The following is a 23,172-nucleotide window of genomic DNA, read 5'->3' on the forward strand; positions in this document are numbered from 1 at the left end:
ACATGGGGAACCCCCTTCCAGAAACTCCCCTCTCCAGCCAGAAGCAGCCCCTCACTTGGCCAAGCCTCCAGCCACCAATGAGAAGTGCCCCCCGGCCCAGGGCTCAAGACTTAAAACAACAGAAACCCGGGCCTGTGGAAGGAACTCGGTGCAGAAACAGCCAGACAAACACAGATGTGTGACATGGCTGCAAGACGCACCAAACACGTGGATTTTGGGGAAAGTGTCTAATAATTTATACTCACTTTAAAATAGAATAAAGATGTTTCCAAAGTTATGTCTGACGCCCTCTGTGGCAACAGCCTGGCCCAGCTGTGCTGAGTGGCAGTGGCAGCAGCCAGGGCTCTGGGCACACCCTCCTGCCAGCTCACCCGAGTTCCCCATTGGCAGCCACAGGCACCCACAGCAGACCGGCTCAATGCACTGGGCACAGAGGGCCAGGGCCTGTTCAGGCTGTGGTCTCTGGGTCGGCACGTGAGAGTGCAAATCCCGGCTGCCACACACTCTCACAGAGGACACCTCCCCACAGACACGCAGCACACACATACACACAACACACACAGATGTGTGCACCTACAGACATGCACATGTACACACATGTACGCTTACACATGCACACACACACTACACACCCTGTACCACAGCCTGGGCCACCACAGGAGTGAGAGCCACAGCAGGAAGTCCTGCCTGGGTCCACGATCCTGCATCATTTAATGCCTGTTCGCTGGGCACCAGCTCTGTGCCAGGCTTGCACTGGGCACAAGGACACTGTGGGGAGCAAAGGCAGGGCCCTGGAGAGCGTGGTCCATGGGACAGCACGTGGGTGGCAGCTCTGCCTGGAACACAACTCCCCCACCCGTCTGCCCGCTGTGGTCCAAGCTACCGCCCCTCCTGCCTAGTGACAGCCCAGGCCTCGGGGCCACCCATTCTGCTTGTCTCCCCTCCACGTCCCATCCCCATAGCCCCAGCTCAGCTCTGTCCTCTCACAGCCTCCCCCTCCTCACCGGCCCCAACTCCTGCTGCTGCGGCTCCTTGGGCCTCAGCACAACGTAGGCAGGTGTCTGCTGACTGCTCAGTCCCCAGTACCACCTTCTTTACACAGGACTGGACCCTGGACACCTTGCTGGCCCCTCTCTGCAGTGGATGCCAAGGGAGGGCAGGGTCTCTGCTTGGCACCTTGCCCAGTGGAAAGATGTGGCGCTGAAAGCAAGGACTGTGGAGGGGGCGCTGGGACAGGGTGTGGAGGTTCCAGGGCAGGAAGGTGGGTGTGAGCCAGGTCCGGAGACAGGTGTGGGGAGAGGCTGGGTCCAGTGGAGGCCTGCATTCTTGTCTGTGCGTGGGGTCGGGGTGGGGGTGGGGGTGGCACTGGGCAGAGGGAAGGGGACCCTGGCGGGGACCCCGGGTGGAAGGGACGGAGGGTAACAGGTTTGGTTCAGCCACTGAGCTTGGGATGGCTCTGAGAGGCCCCAGTGCAGCAGCCATATCCAGTAGGAGGCTGGAAGCTGAGGACAGGGCAGGCTCCAGGCAGCGTGTGGATCGTCTGAGCAGAGGTGGACAGGGCCTCGTGGAAGAAGCAGTATTCGGAAAGGGCCAGTGAGGCCCCTGAGCATGAGCTGAGAGGGCGGGGGTCCTGGCGCAGGTGCCAAGGAAGTTGCTGCAGGGAGGGGCGGCAGGTGCAAACATCCTGAGGTCGGGGGCAACAGAGGGGGCAAGGGGCTAGACATGGGGCTGCAGGGTGGTGGTGAGAAGCCTCTAGGGCAGCTGCACAGGGAGTGAGGGGTGACAGAGGCTGGCAGGGGGCAGCGGTGGGCAGGTAGGAGGCCGCTGCAGGGGCACTGGGAGGCAGACAGCCTTCCCACACTCACCACACCTGCAAGGTCTCCCTGAGCCTCAGTTTCCCCATAGAGATACATTTTACAATGGCGACACCACCCACAACAGCGAGGGGTAGAAATACAGGCCTGCCCAGGCCAGGGGTGGCCACTGTGGGGAGCTGGGAAGTCCCCAACGCTCCCAACCTGCTCAGAGCTCCACTGACAGGTGCAGAAACTCGGAATCGGACCCCAAACTCACCCTGAGCACCCTGCCCCCAGCACTTTCCCCCCACCCCCAGGGAGAAGCAGGCAGAGCAGGCCTGGTGCAGGGGTGGGGCAGGAAGAGCACCCACACCAGTCCCCTGCCTGCAGGCTGGCTCTGGCTTCTTCCAGAGGCTCCAAAGTGCCGCCTCCTCTGAGAAGCCCTCCTGGCCACCCTAGGTAGAGCAGCGCAGCCATCACTGATGCCAACCCTACATGCGGACCATGGGAGCAACCCGCCAAATACAGCTGTGGCCCATATGAGACAGTGGGGTATGTGGGGCGTGGCCTACGGCCTGCCCCTGTCTTTGGATGGCTTGAGAACTAAGAATAATCTTTACATTTTTATATGATTGAAAATCATCAAAAGCTATTTCATGACACATGAAAATTATGGGAAATTGATACTTCAACAACCATAAATGAAGTGCAGGTGCTGCCGTGCCCGCCTTGGCCGCCCACGCTCGCTCCCTGGCTGCCCCTCGCCACGGCCACAGGCCTGGGCTGCAATGGATATTTCATGGTCCGCAAAACCTAAAATCTTTACCAGGCTCTTTGTAGAAAACATTTGCCAACTCCTGCCCCCAGCCACCGACTCTCTCCAGCTACCAGAGGCATAAAGAAAAGAGAACAAAGGAAGAGAATGTTCCAGATTAAAGAACTTCAGAGCCGGAACAACCAAACACAAGGTGTGAGACCTGCTGGGTCCAGACTCAAGAGGATCAGAGGACGCCTGGGGAGAAGCTGGGATGTCTGGACTTAGTCCATCCCAGCTGCTGTAACAAAATTCCTGAGTAATGTGGAAATGACACAAATGTATTGCTCACAGTTCTGGAGTCTGGAAGCCCGAGATCTAGGCGCCGGCTGATTTGGTGTCTGGAGAGGGCCCTGTCCCTGCTTCAAGGATGGTATCTTGAATGCTGCGTCCCCACTGAGCAGAAGGGGTGAGCCAGCTTCCTCTGGCCTCTTTTTAAGGTCCCTGATCCCATTCCCAAGGGCAAAGCCTCATGCCCTGCTCACCTCCCAAAGTCCCCATCTCTTGAAGCTACCATGCTGGAAATGAAGCTTCAACCTCCGAATTGCAGGGGACACAAACCTTCCCACCACAGCAGGATACATGCAGCAATATCAGGTGGGGCTGCCCTGGGTAGAGGCAGACAAACACTGTCTGCCCCAGGGAATGTGCGCATGGCCAGGACCCCTCACCACAGCCTGAGGCCTGCCCATCTTGTCAGAGCCTAGCACGGCCCGGGCATGTGCAGCAGCAGCACGTTGCATCCAGGAGGCAATGTCTGAGTGGGCAGGGCAGCTCCCTGCACCTGCAGGCCCCTTGGCTAGACTGGACAGTGCCATCCACCTGGGTCAGGGGCCCATGTACCACGCTGGGGGATGAGCCAGGACAGGGAGCCCAACTCGTTCACAGGCACACGAGGTAGAGGAAGGACATCAGGCCAGGATGGGCCTATGGGGTTATCTCACCACCCCTGCTCTTTGTTCTCAAACAGCCAGATCACAAGCCCCACAAGGCCAAACTCAGACCTCAAACCAGGGCCAGAGAAACTTCCGACTGTCAGTGCCTGTGCTCGGCAGGCTCTCATGCCCTGAGAAGAGCCCCTCATGCCTGGAGGCCACCAAAAGGCACTAGCCTTCAGCAGGGTGCAGCTGGGACCAAGACACTGGGACCCCCACTGAGGCAGCACTCACAGCGTAGGCGGGGCCCCCAGACAACAAGAGTATGGACAGACCGGCTTTCCAGGACCTTCCAAAGCCCAGCCTTAGCTCCCTCTCTGCACAAGGATGCCAACTCACGCTTCTAGGGACCCCAACAACTTTGAGAACCTGACAAAAGCCTAAGCCCCCTCCTGTCAGAGATAGGGATATGCATGGGGCAGGGACCCCAGCCTGTGAGCACACACACACCCCTGCACGCACCCACGGGAGCCCCAGAGCCATTGGTGCATCCAGGACCCAAGTTAAGAGGCCCAGCCTGGGCTTCATGGCGGCCTCCTCGCCAGGGTGGCCTGCAGCAAGTGGGGCGGGCACCTTCCTGGCCTCCAGAGGGAGGGACTGTCCACCCCCTACCCTCCTGGCCCCAAGCGCCCCCTGCGAACCTGTAGCATTAGCTCACACTCCTCACGCCCCACGAAGATGAGCTCGCGAGGGAGCCGGTGGCGGGCGCCGCTGCTGCTCACCAGGAACCAGGACGTGGCACTCATCTTGGTGCAGGCTGAGCCCGTCTGGCCCTGGGGAAGAGGGGATTGTTAGAGTGGGGCTCCCTGGCCTGGGCCTTAGCCCCCTGGACACATCCAAGGCCCAGCCCAGATCCTGTCCCTCTAAGGGAAGCTGGCAGCTTCCGGAGAAGCTGGGCTCCAGCCTCATCAGGCCACCCGCCCTCCCTGGGTATGGTCCCCTGAGTCCCACTGCCAGGCCTTTGCCCTCGTGACCAGCCTTTCCCATCACGTCCATCCCTGGCAAAGGCTGCCTGGTTCTCCCTTATCCTCCAGGCCCCAGCACACCTAATCTCCTCTATCTTCCAGGTGTCAGGGGTTGAAGTTCACGGGGACACTGGCTGCATTGCCTGTAAGTGACCCCACATCCATGTGACCCACCAGGAGCAGCTCATGTAGGACCCAGCATGGCCCATCGGGGTCCCCACGATGCCAGGTCCACAGCACCAGACCCACCCCAGGACATACACTGAACCAGAGGACCCACTCCCCACAGCAGGACACTCTGAGACTGAGCCCCAGGCAGGGCCTGGGGTGAGGGGCAGCAGGAACAGAGCTGGAGACAGGGGCCCTGAGTCATCAATATGTCCACCACCGAGAGGAGGCCAAATGTCCTTTGGTGGGCACGGTGCAAGGACAGCATCAGGCAGCCCCTTCAGTGCCCAAGAGGGAAGTGAGGCTTTGGTGCCCATAGTCCCAGTGACATCAACAAAGAGGGGGTGGTCTGAGGGGCTGGTGTGGTCAGGGGCTGGTGTAGACAGGCAGGGAGCCCCGTGGCAGCCTGGGGGGTAACAGGGGGACAGCCTGAGTAATGGCCAGGGCTGTCACCCCAAGACCCAACCCTGGGCAGCCCTATACCCAGCCAGCGTGCACCCTGCACGCCCGGAGCATGCCAGCACACATGTCCTGGGCACTCCACCCCACTGCCCAGTACATCTGAGTGCTGCTATGGGCTAGGCAGCCTGGGCGAAGCCAGCTGCGACCAAGACACAGAGTCTCAGAATCCTGGGGCTCCTTTCAGCAGGGGGCAGGCACAGAGAACAGAAATGGCTTATGAGAAGGTGCAAAGAGGGATACAGGGAACGCAGAGGCAGGGCGGGGACAGGGGCTCACTGGGAGGCAGCCTCCGGGCTCAGCAGGACAGGGGTGGAAGTGAGCCCATGAACGCTTGTGGGACTGCATTCCAGGCAGAGGGAACAGCCGGTGCCACCAGGGCAGAGGGACAGGGCAGAGGGATGGAGGGCCTCACACACCCCTGGGAGTCCTGTGGCCAGTCCTGGAAGAGGATGAAGTCCCTAAAGGGCCCAGCACTGGCTCCATCACTGCAGGGCCCAGCACAAAAAGAAAATGCGGTACCCTTATTCAAAAAGTGAGAAGGAGAGCTGAGCAAGATGCCACGTGCGGGGTCCAAGCAAGGGCTCTGTGGGGGTCTCCAAGTCACATACCTGTGAGGCAGGCCCCAGAGCTCCTGAGTGGACATGGGGCTGTGACTCAGGAGGCCAGTCAAGAAGTGAGGACAATAACCCAGGACAGGGATGACAGCAGCTGGGGCCCAGTGGAGCAGAGGAGAAGGGGAGGCTGCCGGGCTGGTGCGTCCTAACGGCAGGGCCACACCACATGAGGGTGCCAGGCAGAGGAGTGGGTGGCTCCTGTCCCTACTTTGCCCAGTGCCCACGCCCAAGGTCTTCAGCTTTGAGGCTCCTCACCAGATCTCAGCTCCCTTCGGTAGGCAGCAGGAAAAACCAACACCCAGCTCCAGCTAGCATGAATGCCCAGCTGACCACGTGCCCCATGGTAAACCCTCACCTTGGGCAGGGAAGTGGGAAGATGTAGAAAAATCCTCACCAGGAGAAGGCAGCTCCAGGCAGCCAGGACCCTCTCACTCTGGGGGCCCTGCCCTTCCTAAGCCAGGCACCCAGGCTCCAGCCAGACAGACAGGCACTGGAGGCCAAGGGACTGGGACTTCGATGCCCCTGCAGCCCCAGACAGCAAAGCCTCCAGGAGGCCTCTACAGCCCCACCCTCCTCAGGGTTGCTGGGGGAGACCACAGGGTGCTCTATCGCGCAGGGCCTACCCCACCATTGCACCTCCGGCCCCCAGCCAGCCCTCCTAGGCCTCACACTCTGCCATCACCTGCCGCGGCCCGCCCTGAGAAGTCCACGGTCCCTGTTTAAGGCAAAGTGAAGCCGAGCCCCAGAGCCTGGTGATGCCACTGTGCCACAGCCAGGCCACCCGCTACCCCGGCCGCCCACCGTGAAAAGGCCTGGGAGCCCGCGATGCTCTAAAACGGCCTTCGGCTGCCTCGGGGCTGGGCTGGCCATCGTTGCTAGGAGGAAGAATAATAAACGCCCCAAACTTGCCCCCTCAGCCGCCCCGGCCAGAAGGGCCACAGTCAGAGGTGAGGCGGGGAAAGGTGGCTAGGCCCAGGGGCAGGGAAGGGCAGCGAGCCGGGCGGGGCAGGCCGGCGGTGGAAGGAGCGCACAGGCCGGGAGAGGCAGGGACAGCGGGGAGACGGCGGCGAAGGGAAATGAGGAGAGAGGGGAGGAGGAAGAAGACGGAGGGAGGGACCGCGGGAGGAGAGACCAGGCCAGGAGGGAGGCGGCCGGGCCCGGCGGGGGAGGGAGCGGCGCCTTCTGAATCAGCGCTCTCCGGGGGCGGCCATGGCCGAGCCGGTGCCCGGGCGAGGACCCGGGCGCCCAGGCTTGCCGCCCCCTCCGCAGGCCGCGTAGACACGGACCCGGCCGGGCCGCGTAGACGCGCGTGGGGCGGCTCCTCCCGGCCTGGCGCAGATCAGGGCCGCCTCCGCGGCGGCGGGGACCCGCCTGACCAGGTGTGCCGGGCGGCCCCCAATCCCCGCGCCTTTGTCCGGCCTCGGCCGGGACCCCGCGCCCCGTGAGGCCCCACAGCCGTGCAGGTGCGGGCGATGGGAGGCCCGGGCCGCGGCCAGCGCTGAGCCGGCGCGTCCTACCTGCGATTCGGGCTCGGTCTCCGGCTCGCCTTAGTCCCCGGCTTGGTCCCCGGCTTGTTCCCCAGCTCGGCCCGGCTCGGTCCCGGCCCTCCCGCCCGCCCGGCCGAGCGCTGGGCGGGGCCGCCGCCTAGGACATGCCCGGCGAGGCCCGCACGCTCGTGGCAGCCCGGGCCGAGCCCACGGCAGAGCGGCCGCCGGCGGCCTCGCGCGCGGGTCCCTGACGTCTGCGGGAGGCCCAGCCCCGCCCCCGAAACGCCCCGCCCCGGGCACGCCCCCGCCCGCCCCACCCCCGTCTGGCCGAGCCGCGCCCCGCCCCGCCCCGCCGGAAACCAGGTTAGGGCGGGTCCGCGGCCGCCAGGTGATCGCGCCCCGGCAGCGCGGTGCGTGGTCCGGTCGGCAGAGGCTTGGCGGGCCCCCACCCCGCCCCTGACTCAGGCCCACCTGCCCCCACCGCCCAGGCCCCGCTGGCCTCCCCGGCTCATCTCGCACCCGGCGCAGACCCCAGGCCCTCCCGTCTCGGCCCCGCCTCCCGCTTAGCCTCCCGGTCCGGCCCCAGCTCGACGGGCGGAACCGGGTGCCCACAGCAGCCCTGCGCCCTGGCCCAGGGCCAGCGGGTTAACGCTTAACTACGCTCCAGGAGCTGTAGGCTCCAGCCGCGCCCCGAGTCCCCAACCTTTGACCCCGGTAGCCGAAAAGAGGAGCGGACGGTGAAGGAGTCAGGGTGAGTTCCAGAGGCCGCGCCCGGATTTTCCCTCCCGAGCCTGGCCAGACTGGGCGTATGTCCGACAGCGCCACCTCCGACCCCGGGCGCTCTGGGCTGAGCTGGGGGCGAGGGTGGTGGGCATCGACGCCGTCTTACCTGGACGCCCACAGTGGACCTGACCTGGCCTAGGGGTCGGGGTGGGGCTGGGAACTACGGAGGCGCTCGGGGTTCCTAGGGTAAGTTCCCGCGGACTGCTCGCTCCTTGCCGGGTGCTACCATAGGCGTATCCGGTGTCCCTGGAGCCAAGCTGGGGGAAGGGATCGACGTGGGGGCGGGGCAGCGTGCCCGGAGGGCATTGCTGCATTCCAGGTGTTGGGGAACGCAGTGAGCGAGGCGTGGAGGTGAGGGAGAATGTGGAAGGCGTGCGCCCGGCCGGGGAACTCTGGGCTTTGTCCTGTGGGCAGCTGGAGCGGCTGGGCATTCCCGGCTGCGACAACGCCCACCTGGCCCCGCACCTGGGCCTGCTCGCAATCCAGCGGCGCCTCTCCGCATCTGCCTTCACGGATCTCAGCCCCAGCAGAGCCCTTGTGCCGGATCCTGGGGCGGGATTGCGAGTTCAGAGGGAGTCAGAGGCGCCCTTGAGTATGGCGGGAGCCCCACCCCAAGCACCTGGTGGAAACTCACTTGCCTGGCGAGAGAGCAGGGCAGTGAGCACTCCGGGTTGGCTCCCAGGAAAGACCCTCCGGCAGGAGCTTGGATTGCAAGGTTGGGGAGGAGGGAGGCCAGGGGAGGGACCTGCAGCCAGGTGATCCGGGTGCCTGTATTTCTTCCCAAGGATAATGTGAGTTGATGCTGGCTGAGATCTGTTCCGATGCGGGTTTGAAAGAGACAGCTCCGGGTGTCAAACTGAGTGGATGGCAAAACGTGCCTGGAGGGAGCAACCAGGCATCGGACCACAGGCCCTGGGCTGGGGGAGGTGGAAGCAGAGGGAGGAGAGAGAAGGAAATTTGGGAGGAAGAGTGGGCACGAACTGGCTGCCCAATTGGGTGGGTGGGTAGGTGGCAGGGAGGGACTGGATGTTCTGGGTCTGCTTCTCCAGCCCCACCACACCTGCTTCCAGGTGAGCTTAGGAATTTTCCAGGCTTCCTCCCAGCTGGAGCCAGACCTGTCCCTCTGAGGCCCCAGCCCTGCCCATCCTTTCCTGCCCTACCCGGGGCTTCTCTACCCCCTTGGCTTGGCCTGCTCCTTGTTCACACCTTGGTAAATGACCCTTCACAAAAGTCATTTTCTCTATTTGTGCTTTTCTTTTGCCAGGACCCTTGACTTTCTCGACGGGGAGGGGGAGGCAAGGCTGGTGCCCAGTGCTCTGCCTGCACTGGTCAGTGCACGTGGCTGTCACTTGGCTGGGAAGCTAGGCCAGGAGAGCAGCTGCAGCTGTGGAGGTCCGCAGCTGAGAGGTGGAGAGACCTGAGCACACTCTGGCCAGTTGTCCCGTGGCATTTGGGAGCCCAGGACAGAGCTGGGGGGCAAATGTGGGCAATGCTTGGAGCCACGGAGTGGGGGTAGGGAATTGGAGGGGTAGAGAGGACAACTCAAACTAAGCCAGGAACCCACAGAGGAGACCAGGAAAGGAAAACTAAGAAGGAGTGAGGCCCCAATGCCCCCAAATTGATCCACATATCGAATGATCCCCACTAAAAGTAGCTACATGACCATTCCAAAGCCCTTAAGAAACTAAAGGTGCCAGGAGAATGAATAGACACGTCTCCATAGAAGACACACAGTGGCCAACAAGCACATGGGAAATGTCCAGCATCCTCCAGGAAACGAAAGCAAAACCACAGTGAGATCCCACCTCCCACCCGCTGGGACTGGGCAGATGCAGTCCTGGCAAAGCAACACGAGTCTTGGTGAGGAGGGGGTATCAGAGCCCTGCTGCACTGAGATCCACACACACAAAATGGAATAGTATTCAGTCTTGAAAAGGAAAGAAATTCCAGTACTGGCTGCAACAAGGATGGACCCTGAGCACACTATGCTGAGTGAAACAAGCCAGTCACAGAAGAACACGCACCACACAGTCCCACTTAGTGAGGCCCCTAGAGCAGTCACTTCCGTAGAGATAGTAGCTGACAGGAGGAGCATGGGGAGTGACTGTTTAATGAATACAGACCTGAAATTTGGGAAGAGGTAAAAGTTCTGGAGATGGATGGTGGTGATGGGTGGTGGTGATGGACATTGGAGATGGGCAGTGGACATGGATGTTATAGATGGATGTTGGATGTGGACAGCAAACGTGGACAGTGGAGATAGAGGGTGGTGATGGACAGTGGACATGGACAGTGGAGTTGGAGGGTGGAGATGGATGGTGGTGATGGAGGGTGGAGATGGAGGGTGGAGGGTAGTGATGGACGGTGGAGATGGACAGCAGAGATGGATGGTGGTGATGGACGGTGGAGATAGAGGGTAGTGATGGACAGTGGGGATAGAGGGTGGTGATGGACAGTGGAGATAGAGGGTGGTGATGGACAGTGGAGATAGATGGACAGTGGAGACAGAGGGTGGTGATGGACAGTGGGGATAGAGGGTGGTGATGGACAGTGGAGATAGAGGGTGGTGATGGACAGTGGAGATAGAGGGTGGTGATGGACAGTGGAGATAGAGGGTGGTGATGGACAGTGGGGATAGAGGGTAGTGATGGACAGTGGGGATAGAGGGTGGTGATGGACAGTGGAGATAGAGGGTGGTGATGGACAGTGGGGATAGATGGACAGTGGAGATAGAGGGTGGTGATGGACAGTGGAGATAGAGGGTGGTGATGGACAGTGGAGACAGAGGGTGGTGATGGACAGTGGAGATAGAGGGTGGTGATGGACAGTGGAGATAGAGGGTGGTGATGGACAGTGGAGATAGATGGACAGTGGAGATAGAGGGTGGTGATGGACAGTGGAGATAGAGGGTGGTGACGGACAGTGGAGATAGAGGGTGGTGATGGACAGTGGAGATAGAGGGTGGTGATGGACAGTGGAGATAGAGGGTGGTGATGGACAGTGGAGATAGAGGGTGGTGATGGACAGTGGAGATAGAGGGTGGTGATGGACAGTGGAGATAGAGGGTGGTGATGGACAGTGGAGATAGAGGGTGGTGATGGACAGTGGAGATAGAGGGTGGTGATGGACAGTGGAGATAGAGGGTGGTGATGGACAGTGGAGATAGAGGGTGGTGATGGACAGTGGAGATAGAGGGTGGTGATGGACAGTGGAGATAGAGGGTGGTGATGGACAGTGGGGATAGAGGGTGGTGATGGACAGTGGAGATAGAGGGTGGTGATGGACAGTGGAGATAGAGGGTGGTGATGGACAGTGGAGATAGAGGGTGGTGATGGACAGTGGAGATAGAGGGTGGTGATGGACAGTGGGGATAGAGGGTAGTGATGGACAGTGGAGATAGAGGGTGGTGATGGACAGTGGAGATAGAGGGTGGTGATGGACAGTGGAGATAGAGGGTGGTGATGGACAGTGGGGATAGAGGGTAGTGATGGACAGTGGAGATAGAGGGTGGTGATGGACAGTGGAGATAGATGGACAGTGGAGACAGAGGGTGGTGATGGACAGTGGAGATAGAGGGTGGTGATGGACAGTGGAGATAGAGGGTGGTGATGGACAGTGGGGATAGAGGGTAGTGATGGACAGTGGAGATAGAGGGTGGTGATGGACAGTGGAGATAGATGGACAGTGGAGACAGAGGGTGGTGATGGACAGTGGAGATAGAGGGTGGTGATGGACAGTGGAGATAGAGGGTGGTGATGGACAGTGGGGATAGAGGGTAGTGATGGACAGTGGAGATAGAGGGTGGTGATGGACAGTGGAGATAGATGGACAGTGGAGACAGAGGGTGGTGATGGACAGTGGAGATAGAGGGTGGTGATGGACAGTGGAGATAGAGGGTGGTGATGGACAGTGGAGATAGATGGACAGTGGAGATAGAGGGTGGTGATGGACAGTGGAGATAGAGGGTGGTGATGGACAGTGGAGACAGAGGGTGGTGATGGACAGTGGAGATAGAGGGTGGTGATGGACAGTGGAGATAGAGGGTGGTGATGGACAGTGGGGATAGAGGGTGGTGATGGACAGTGGAGATAGAGGGTGGTGATGGACAGTGGAGACAGAGGGTGGTGATGGACAGTGGAGATAGAGGGTGGTGATGGACAGTGGAGATAGAGGGTGGTGATGGACAGTGGGGATAGAGGGTAGTGATGGACAGTGGGGATAGAGGGTGGTGATGGACAGTGGAGATAGAGGGTGGTGATGGACACAGTAGAGATAGAGGGTGGTGATGGACAGTGGAGATAGATGGACAGTGGAGACAGAGGGTGGTGATGGACAGTGGAGATAGAGGGTGGTGATGGACACAGTAGAGATAGAGGGTGGTGATGGACAGTGGAGATAGATGGACAGTGGAGACAGAGGGTGGTGATGGACAGTGGAGATAGAGGGTGGTGATGGACAGTGGAGATAGAGGGTGGTGATGGACAGTGGAGATAGAGGGTGGTGATGGACAGTGGAGATAGATGGACAGTGGAGACAGAGGGTGGTGATGGACAGTGGAGATAGAGGGTGGTGATGGACAGTGGAGATAGAGGGTGGTGATGGACAGTGGGGATAGAGGGTAGTGATGGACAGTGGAGATAGAGGGTGGTGATGGACAGTGGAGATAGATGGACAGTGGAGACAGAGGGTGGTGATGGACAGTGGAGATAGAGGGTGGTGATGGACAGTGGAGATAGAGGGTGGTGATGGACAGTGGGGATAGAGGGTAGTGATGGACAGTGGAGATAGAGGGTGGTGATGGACAGTGGAGATAGATGGACAGTGGAGACAGAGGGTGGTGATGGACAGTGGAGATAGAGGGTGGTGATGGACAGTGGAGATAGAGGGTGGTGATGGACAGTGGGGATAGAGGGTAGTGATGGACAGTGGAGATAGAGGGTGGTGATGGACAGTGGAGATAGAGGGTGGTGATGGACAGTGGAGATAGATGGACAGTGGAGACAGAGGGTGGTGATGGACAGTGGAGATAGAGGGTGGTGATGGACAGTGGGGATAGAGGGTAGTGATGGACAGTGGAGATAGATGGACAGTGGAGACAGAGGGTGGTGATGGACAGTGGAGATAGAGGGTGGTGATGGACAGTGGAGATAGATGGACAGTGGAGACAGAGGGTGGTGATGGACAGTGGAGATAGAGGGTGGTGATGGACAGTGGGGATAGAGGGTAGTGATGGACAGTGGGGATAGAGGGTGGTGATGGACAGTGGAGATAGAGGGTGGTGATGGACACAGTAGAGATAGAGGGTGGTGATGGACAGTGGAGATAGATGGACAGTGGAGACAGAGGGTGGTGATGGACAGTGGAGATAGAGGGTGGTGATGGACACAGTAGAGATAGAGGGTGGTGATGGACAGTGGAGATAGATGGACAGTGGAGACAGAGGGTGGTGATGGACAGTGGAGATAGAGGGTGGTGATGGACACAGTAGAGATAGAGGGTGGTGATGGACAGTGGAGATAGATGGACAGTGGAGACAGAGGGTGGTGATGGACAGTGGAGACAGAGGGTGGTGATGGACAGTGGAGATAGAGGGTGGTGATGGACAGTGGAGATAGAGGGTGGTGATGGACAGTGGAGATAGATGGACAGTGGAGACAGAGGGTGGTGATGGACAGTGGAGATAGAGGGTGGTGATGGACAGTGGAGATAGAGGGTGGTGATGGACACAGTAGAGATAGAGGGTGGTGATGGATGGTGGACATGGACAGTGGAGTTGGAGGGTGGAGATGGAGGGTGGTGATGGAGGGTGGAGATGGAGGGTGGTGATGGAGGGTGGAGGGTAGTGATGGACGGTGGAGATGGACAGCAGAGATGGATGGTGGTGATGGACGGTGGAGATGGAGGGTGGAGATGGTGGGTGGTGATGGAGGGTGGTGAAGGAGGTTGGAGATGGAGGGTGGTGATGGATGGTGGTGATGGACAGTGGTGATGGAGGGTAAAAATAGTGGGTGGTGATGGACGGTGGAGATGGAGGGTGATGATGGAGGGTGGTGATGGATGGTGGAGATGGAGGGTGGAAATGGTGGGTGGTGATGAAGGGTGGAGATGGTGGATGGTGATGGAGGGTGGAGATGGACGGCAGAGATGAATGGTGGCGATGGACGGTGGAGATGGTGGGTGGAAATGGTGGGTGGTGATGGAGGATGGAGATGGAGGGTGGTGATGGAGAGTGGTGATGGATGGTGGAGATGAATGGTGGCAATGGACAGTGGAGATGGAGGGTGGAAATGGGGGGTGGTGATGGAGGATGGAGATGGAGGGTGGATGAAGAGTGGAGATGGAAGGTGGTGATGGAGGGTGGTGATGGATGGTGGAGATGGAGGGTGGAGATGGTGGGTGGTGATGGAGGGTGGGGATAAATGGTGATAGTGGACAGTGGAGATGGACGGTGGAAATGGAGGATGGTGATGGTTGTACAATAATGTGAATGCACTTGATGTCACTCAACTGTTCACTTAAAAATGGCTAACATAGTAGTTTTATGTTACATATATTTTACTACAATAAAAAAGAATGAAAAGCCCATAAAATTCTGAAAAATAAAAAAGGCGGCTTTAGCCCTGCCAGAAAGTAGAATCCATCATAGAACATCTTGCTATGGGCAGTTGACTGGACACACACATCAGAGGAGGTCTGTGTGATCATTTAGCATATGATTAATGGGGCATTTAAAATCCTCGAGGGGCTGGGCACAGTGGCTCACGCCTGTAATCTCAGCACTTTGGGAGGCCGAGGCGGGTGGATCACCTGAGGTCAGCAGTTTGAGACCAGCCTAACTAACATGGTGAAACCCTGTCTCTACTAAAAATACAAAAAATAGCAGGGCATGGTGGTGGGTGGCTGTAATCCCAGCTACCGAGGAGGCCGAGGTGGGAGAATCACTTGAACCTGGAAGCAGAGGTTGCAGTGAGCTGAGATTGTGCTACTGCACTCCAGCTTGAGCAACAAAGCGAGACTCTGTCTCAAAAAATAAATAAATTAATAAATAAATAAATCCATGAGGAAAAGGACATCATTTAAAAAAGGGTATGGCCGGGCATGGTGGCTCATGCCTATAGCCAGCACTTTGGAGGCCGAGGCAGGTGGATCACCTGAGGTCAAGAGTTTGAGACTGGCCTGGCCAGCATGGTGAAACTCTGTCTCTACTAAAAAAAAAAAAAAAAAAAAAGTACAAAATTAGCTGGATGTGGTGGTGCACACCTGTAATCCCAGCTACTTGGGAGGCTGAGGCAGGAGAATCGCTTGAACCCGGGAGGCAGAGATTGCAGTGAGCCAAGATTGTGCCGTTGTACTCCAGTCTGGGCAACGAGTGAAACTCCGTCTCAAAAAAAATAAAAATAAAATAATAATAAAGGGTGGTGGAACAACTGGGCGGCATTGGTGTCTGGAAAAACGTGATGTTGGATCCTGATCCCACTCTTCGCACGGAAATAAATTCCTTATGGTGCAAACACCCAAAACTACAAAAATAATTTGAAAAAAACACAGGAGACTATTTAATGATCTCAGGATCTGGAAGGCTTTTCTGAGCACGACAGAAAAGCAGAAGCCACAGAGAACATTATTGAAAAATTTAATTAAATTACAAATGGCAACATTTTGCCTAGACCACATATTTAAAATCAAAGGATGTGCAACAAACTGGGGAGAACCCATGATAACTCAGTGGTTAACAAAGGGCCGATTCTCCCAACAAAGGGCTACTATCAATCAAGGAGGAAAGGGCCAGGCCGCCGGACACGCTGCACAAAGGAAGCCCCAATGGCTGCTGACTGCAAGATGCTGAACCTCCACCGTAATCAGGGATGAGCAAATTGGCCCTGCCCGAAGATGGTATTTTCACCTGTCAGACGTTTTCATGAGAGACTGGGAGGGGAGGAGCTGGGTGACAGGCACTTCCCACAACTCCCAGCAGGAGTGTGAATTTGGGGTGTCGGGGGAGGGGATTTTGTTTCCACTGTAGCCTGGTACTGTTAGAAGGTTTTAAATGAGCACACTAGCTGTACTAACAATTACAAAATTCGCAGTACTGTGTAGGGGAGAGAGGGTCGGGGGACATGGGAGTGCCTAGCAGGTCCCTTGGGCTTAAGAACAAGGATGCCAAGGTTTTGGGGCCTGGCAGGCCGGAGTGGGTGCCTGGAGCTAGAGGCAGAAGGTGTAGGTGCCCCCTTCTGGGAACAAGGGTGAGGCCCAGGGGGTGAGAGGATGGAGGGAAAAAGCAGGGGTGCAGGGCGGGTCAGAGGCCTCCCTCCCCCCAACAGCTGACCCCCAGTCCCAGCGCTCTGCTTTGCAGCCACAGCACTCAGCAGCCTCCACTTGGGGCTGAGATTGTGACCACCCTCAGGGACACGGGTTCAGGTTCCCACCTGCCTGTTGAACCCATGCTCTGCAGGATTTGGTCCACGGCTCTGGTGAAGATGGTAGGAGTTTGCCTGCATCAGCGCCCGTCCCCGCTTTCCACAGCGAGCAAAGACCGTGGGACCCCTGATGTCCCTTTGCATTTGTGTTTCTGTGCTCAGCTGCTAGTCTCGGGCAGTGAAAGCTTCAAGCCACCCGCAGAGCCCTGAACTGGAGCATTTGCTCTAGTGGGAGAAGGAGGCTTCCCGCTGGCGACCCACCATGACAGGCCACAAAAGACATGCAGGTCCCCACAGTCAGGCCCTGACACCCACTCTTCCTGCCTTCTTCTGTCTAGGCCTTGCGCAACTCTGCAAGTGAACAGGAGCCACAGGTTAGCTGAGATCATCTGTGGCCAGGAACAGGGGCTTCCTGGAGGTGAGGACAAGCGCTGCTTCTCCAGGAGCAGGTGCTGGAGCAGACCTGCTCCCCCGTTGTACAAGTGTCCTCTGTGTGACGGCCCAGGTCTGTGCGGGCCTGTCCAGCCCAGGGGAGGACAGAAGTCATCTGTAGCCTGGGCCCCTGTTGCCCCCAGGGAGAGGCCCTGGTGGGACTGGTCTTTCTCAGCCTGTGCACCTGGGGCAGAAACAGGACTCAAAGAGGGAAAGTGGCCCGGGCAGGCCCTCCCCTCAGGCCTCCCCTCTCCCTGGCTGCTCTCCCAGGCTTCCCTGCTTTCCCTTCTGAGACCCCAACTACTGGACCCAGCCTTACTGCCAAGATAATTATCCACAACCACAGGAGCGCCCAGGCCCATAAAGATAATTGCCTGCCTGGCACTGTGTCCACATCCAGTTATTCATCCCAGCTGAGACCCAAGTGCAGCATGACCAACATGGTGAAACCCCGTCTCTACTACAAATACAAAAAATTAGCCAGGCGTGGTGGCAGGTGCCTGTAGTCCCAGCTACTTGGGAGGCTGAGGTGGGAGAATGGTGTGAACCCAGGAGGCGGAGCTTGCATTGAGCCGAGATTACGCCACTGCATTCCAGCCTGGGTGACAGAGCGAGACTCCGTCTCAAAACAACAGCAATAACACCAACAGCTGTTTGAAGCATTGGAGAGCAACCGAGACAGCCAGGACTTGAGGGACTGAGAACCTGAGAAGAGGGAATCACATTGAGATGAGCCTGGCATATACTTAGAGACCAAGCAGAAAGTGGCAGCTCAGAGCTTCTGGGCTTCTCACAGGCCTGGGGAGGCAAATATTGGCATTGGAAGCTACCATTCAATCTTCTGTGCCTCTTTTCCCCTTAGGATATTTGCCAATCTCTAAGCTGTTTTTGGTAGGAGGTTACAAAGTCAAGCAGAAAATGGCAGCTGAAAGCCCATGAAATTAAAGCTTTAGCTGTCTGATGATGTTACGGAGAAAGGAATTGGAGTCCAGGCATCAAGGAGAAGGGACCCTGTAAAAACACTCAGCCTTTCAGGTAAGGTCCTTGGAATGTGACACTCCAGCAAGCTAGAAACCAAATAAACCTTCCCACCCCTATTCAATTTCTCATGCACAGGCCAGGCGCAGTGGCTCATGCCTGTAATCTCAGCACTTAGGGAGGCCGAGGTGGGAGGATCGCTTGAGTCTAGGAGCTTGAGACAAGCCTGGGCGACATAGTGAGACCTCGAGACCTCATCTCATTTTTAATTTTTTTTTTTTTTTTTTTTTGAGACAGGATCTCACTCTGTCACCCAGGCTGGAGTGCAGTGGCGCAATCGACTCCTGACTTCAAATGATCCAACTGCCTTGGCCTCCCAAAGTGCTGGGATTACAGGCATGAGCCACCACACCTGGCTGTGAGACCTCATCTCTACAGAAAATAATAAAATTAGTGGGATGTGGTGGTATGCAGCTGCAGTCCCAGCGACTCTGGAGGCTGAGTCGGGGGATCCCTTGAGCCAGGCGGTTCAAGGCTGCAGTGAACTATGTATGACTGTGCCACTGCACTCCAGCCTGGGCCACACAGCGAGACTGTAAAAAACTAGAGGCTCTAACTACACGTGGCTACTGCACTAGTAGCTGGTGCCTAAAACTTGGATTTTTAGGCCGGGCGCGGTGGCTCACACCTGTAATCCCAGCACCTTGGGAGGCCGAGGCGGGCGGATCACAAGGTTAGGAGATCAAGACCATCCTGGCTAACACGGTGAAACCCCGTCTCCACTAAAAATACAAGAAAAAAAAAGCCGGGTGTGGTGGCAGGCGCCTGTGGTCCCAGCTACTCAGGAGGCTGAGGCAGGAGAATGACGTGAACCCGGGAGGCAGAGCTTGCAGGGAGCCGAGATCGAGCCAGTGTACTCCAGCCTGGACGACAGACACAGCGAGACTCCATCTCAAAAAAAAAAAAAAAAAAGAAAGAAAGCTATCAGTAACTGGACGTTAAGAAATGGAGTCCAACTCCTCAATACAAACTACCAGCTTACAGGGAATACAGAGGCACGGACACATGTTAAACAGTAGCGGGGGCACAGCTGGCGAAATCCAGACTGGTGAGCTACAGGGGAACAGCCTGGTTTCCTTTGCTAGAGGGGAAAAAAGGATGAATAAGAAAAGTGTAGATTAAAGAAGACCTGACTTATCAACCAGTCACAAAGTGTCAAAACTGTTTGGGTTCTGATTCAAACAAACATTTATAAAACAATTGGAAAAGTGAACATTGACTTGATATTTAATAATATTGGCCGGGCGTTGTGGCTTGTGCCTCTAATCCCAGCACTTTGGGAGGCTGAGGCAGGCAGATCACGAGGAGGTCAAGAGATTGAGACCATCTTGGCCAACATGTTGAAACTCTGTCTCTACTAAAAATACAAAACATTAGCTGGGCGTGGTGGTACACACCTGTAGTCCCAGCTACTCGGGCAGCTGAGGCAGCAGAATCGCTTGAACTCGGGAGGCAGAGGTTGCAGTGACAATAAAACCATTTCACAATTATAAAAGGGTCAATTGAATAGGAAGATCTAGCAATCATAAATCTGTATACACGCAATAACACAGCCCTGAAACATAGAAAACAAAATCTGATAGAACTAAAAAAGTAGCAGCAAATCCACAAGTACTGTGGGAAACTTTAAAACATCTCTCTCAGTAACTGATAGAATAAATGGACAAAATACCAATAGAGATATAATATATTTAAACCACAAGTTTTTTTTTTTTTTTTTTTTTTGAGCCAGAGTCTTGCTCTGTCTCCCAGGCTGGAGTGCAGTGGCACCATCTCGGCTCACCGCAAGCTCCGCCTCCTGGGTTCACGCCATTCTCCTACCTCAGCCTCCCGAGTAGCTGGGACTACAGGCACCCACCACCATGTCCGGCTAATTTTTTGTATTTTTAGTAGAGACGGGGTTCCACCGTGTTAGCCAGGATGGTCTCGATCTCCTGATCTCGTGATCTGCCCACCTCGGCCTCCCAAAGGGCTGGGATTACAGGCGTGAGCCACCTCGCCTGGCCCTCTTTTTTTTTTTTTGAAACAGAGTCTTGCTCTGTCACCCAGGCTGGAGTGCAGTGGGGTGAGATCTCAGCTCACTGCAACCTCCATCTCCTGAGTTCAAGAGATTCTCATGCCTCAGCCTCCTGAGTAGCTGGAATTACAGGCACCCACCACCACACCTGGCTAATTTTTGTATTTTTATTAGAGATGGAGTTTTGCCATTTTGGCCAGGCTGGTCTTGAACTCCTGACCTCAAGTGATCCTCCCAAAATGCTAAGATTACAGGTGTGAGCCCCCACTTCTGGCCCTGGGTTTTTTTTTGTTTTTTTTTCTTTCTTTCTTTTTTTTCTTTTCTTTTTTTTTTTAAGAGACACAGCCTCGCTCTGTTTCTCAGGCTGGAGTAGAGCCCTGATTTTCGTGTTTGGTTTTCATGTGTTGTGTTCTCAAATGGTCTGGGAAACTTCTGCATAGACCTAGACCTTGAAGAGTCCTCCTCCCCCAGCCTGTCCCTCTAGGGAGCTTATGATGGTTAATTTTAGGGGTCAACTGAGCTTGGTTGAGGGATGCCTAGATGGCTGGTGAAGCATTGTATCTTGGTGTGTCTGGGAGGACTTGTGAGTCAGTGGCCTGAGAGAGGAAGACAGGTCGTTCTTAGTGTGGGCAGAACACCATCCATCGGCTGGAGGCCCAGCTGGAACAAATGGGCAGAAGAAGGGGATTCACTCTCTCTCTGCTGTTCCTCTCTACCTTTCGGAGAGGAGTGCTTTTTCTTCTCCTGCTTTTGTACATTGGACTCCAGGCTCTTCTGCTTTTGAACTCTGGGACTTGCACTAGCGGCCTTTTGGGAGCTCTTGGGCCTGAGCTGGCTTCCCTGAACCTGGCTGGCTTCCCTGGTTCTGAGGCTCTGGAAGTTGGACTGAGCCATGCTCTGGTCTCCAGCTTGCAGACCACCTGTCAGAGGACCTCACCTCTGTAAGCCTGTGAGCCAGCTCCCCTAATAAACCCCCTTTCTTATATCCCGCTGGTTCTGTCTTTCTGGAAAACGCTGAAAAATAAAGAGCTCAATCACATTTTTGGGCCAAAAAGGGCAAATCTCTCATTGGGCTGTTATTAGTCATCTGTTGACTGCATTGGGCTTCGGAGCACAAATGCGCTACAGCAGACTTGGCTGGTAGCCAGATTCCTGGGGCCCTTCCCTCAGCTGTCCTGCCTGTCACCCACCAGCAGCATCTCATCACCTAGAGGCTAAATCCTGGGAAGGGAAGGCCTCTCTGGTTCTGCTCAGGACTGGAGGTGGGGATTTGACACCTCGGAGAGTTCTCAACCACAGGCTGGAAGGAGTTGGTGTATAAATACCCCAGCTCCCTTCCTCCTAGCTCTGCATGTTTTACATTTTTCCCAAAATTCCCCTGGAGGTTATACTCCAGTTGCTTACCATAGCTATCTCTCCGTCCCCATCTTACTCATCCACCACCTTCTGGCATTGCTATAACAAAAACCACAGACTGCACAACCTATAAACAACAGAAATTTATTCTCATTGTTCTGGAGTCTGGGGAGTCGAAGATCAAGGCCCCAGCGGTGTCTGGGGAGGGCTGCTTCCTGCTCCATAGATGGGGCTTCTCACTGCGTCTTCACATGGTGAGAGGGATGAGGGATCTCTCTTGGGCCATTTTTACAAAGGTACTGTTGCCATTCCTGAGGGCTGTGCTCCCATGACCTAATCACCTCCCAAAGGCCCTTCCCCTAATGCCACCATCACACGTGAACTTGGGAGGGACACACACATTTAGACTATGTTAACTTTTCAGTGTGGGTGCCAATCCCTGTCTGAGTCTGCTTCTGGAGAAATCCCACAGACCCGGAGTGTCCCCAACACCAGGGGGTCCTCACTGTGGGTGGGGTGGGGTGGGGGAGGGGCACAGGGTGTGGAACTGCCACTGCACAGCTCTTTGGCAGGGTGAGATACCAGGGCCTGGCCAGGCCTGGCTTATGGGAGAGGAGCCAGCTCCAGGGACATGGGGAGAGGGTGGTGGGGTGGAGAAGGATGGGCCCTGCTTTCTCCAGAACACTCTACTGCCTCCCCTTATCTGAGATCCCTTGAGAGCATTCCAAAGGATGGCCACTCATTCCCCAAGTCCTGAGGTCCTAGGTAAGCAGGCGGCAGCAGGGACCAGACTCCTTTACCCCCTTCCCCCAATCTGTGTCCTGGCTCCTGCCTCCCCGCAAAACACAGCTTGGCCCGCATGCCCCTCAGGGTCAAGTCATACAGCTTAGCCCAGCTTGGGAGAACCACCTGCACCAGACCCTCACCTCCCACCATCGCCTTTGACTCTAACTAAGCTCCAGGCCACCACTCTTGACTCCGAGCTTTTGCACATGCTATTCCTCTCCCTTCCCTGCATGGGTTGCGTGCCATGTGCCCTTTTTCCTCAGGGTAAATGCCTTCTGACCCCAACTCTGCTCTTCCTCCGTAACCCCCCAGTGTGCATTTGTCACACTGTATGGTTCTGGTTAGTGAAGCCCTCAGCCTGTGCGGGGCTGAGTAAGGGGGAATCTGCAAGGGAGGGGCCGGCCAGCCAGCAGTAGGCAGCCAGCCAGGGCGCTGCATCCCGGAGGCTGCGGCCCCTCCTTCGCAGGTGAGCTCTGAGCACCAGTGAAAGCCCCCCTTTGCCGGCTCTGCTCTGAGCTGATTTCCAAACTTGGAAAAACGGAGACCTTAAGTTAAGAGACCTGAACCAGCTGGACGCATCCGTTGCCAGAAAGAGGCGCTCGGGAGTGAATGAGCTTGGCATAAAGAGTCTCCCTGAAGACAGCCATCTCCAGGGCCTGGCCCTCCAGCAGGTCTGGCCTTTGGTGGGAGGCTGTGCAGGCAGAAAACCTGCCTCTCGGTCTTCGAGTGGGCGAATGCGCGCCACCGTGGCTACACCAGGCTTGCTGGTGATTTGGGAAGAGTTACGTGGCCCCTCTGAGCCTGAGTTTCCTCACTTGTATGGCCTGAGGACCCCAGGCAGAGGAAGCGGGGCCCGGCTGGGCCAAGCCAGCTCCTGTCTGGGGGCTGCCGGCAGCTTCCGTGGCACAGGAGGCGCGGAAAAGTGGCGCAAGGAGGTGGGGACGGATGAGAAGATTTTGAAATGCGTGCCTGGTTTCCCCTATAAGAGTCGAGTTGCAGAATCTTATTTTGAGATACGGTGCCCTCCCACCCCTGGGGGACTAGGGGTACTAGGGAGCGTGGCATTCTTCCCTCCAGAGTTCCGGAATCCACCTCTGAGAGC

General features: G+C 56.9%; 1 protein-coding gene across 3 annotated transcripts in view; it reads right to left on the bottom strand.

Moving 5' to 3' along the window:
• Positions 1 to 23,172, bottom strand: part of CEP170B (centrosomal protein 170B) — a 68,158-nt gene that overhangs the window by 24,468 nt on the left and 20,518 nt on the right. For 2 of the 3 annotated variants that reach the window (XM_055287967.2, XM_063645445.1), the window contains one exon: positions 4,187 to 4,318. In XM_055287967.2, the coding sequence (XP_055143942.1) occupies positions 4,187 to 4,318 (132 nt within the window). Of the gene's footprint in view, positions 1 to 4,186; positions 4,319 to 7,271; positions 7,498 to 23,172 lie in introns of those variants that run through there. The other variant, XM_063645446.1, reaches the window with a different exon arrangement.

Source organism: Symphalangus syndactylus, chromosome 8 (genome assembly GCF_028878055.3).
Source record: "Symphalangus syndactylus isolate Jambi chromosome 8, NHGRI_mSymSyn1-v2.1_pri, whole genome shotgun sequence".
Taxonomy (NCBI): Eukaryota; Metazoa; Chordata; class Mammalia; order Primates; family Hylobatidae; genus Symphalangus; species Symphalangus syndactylus.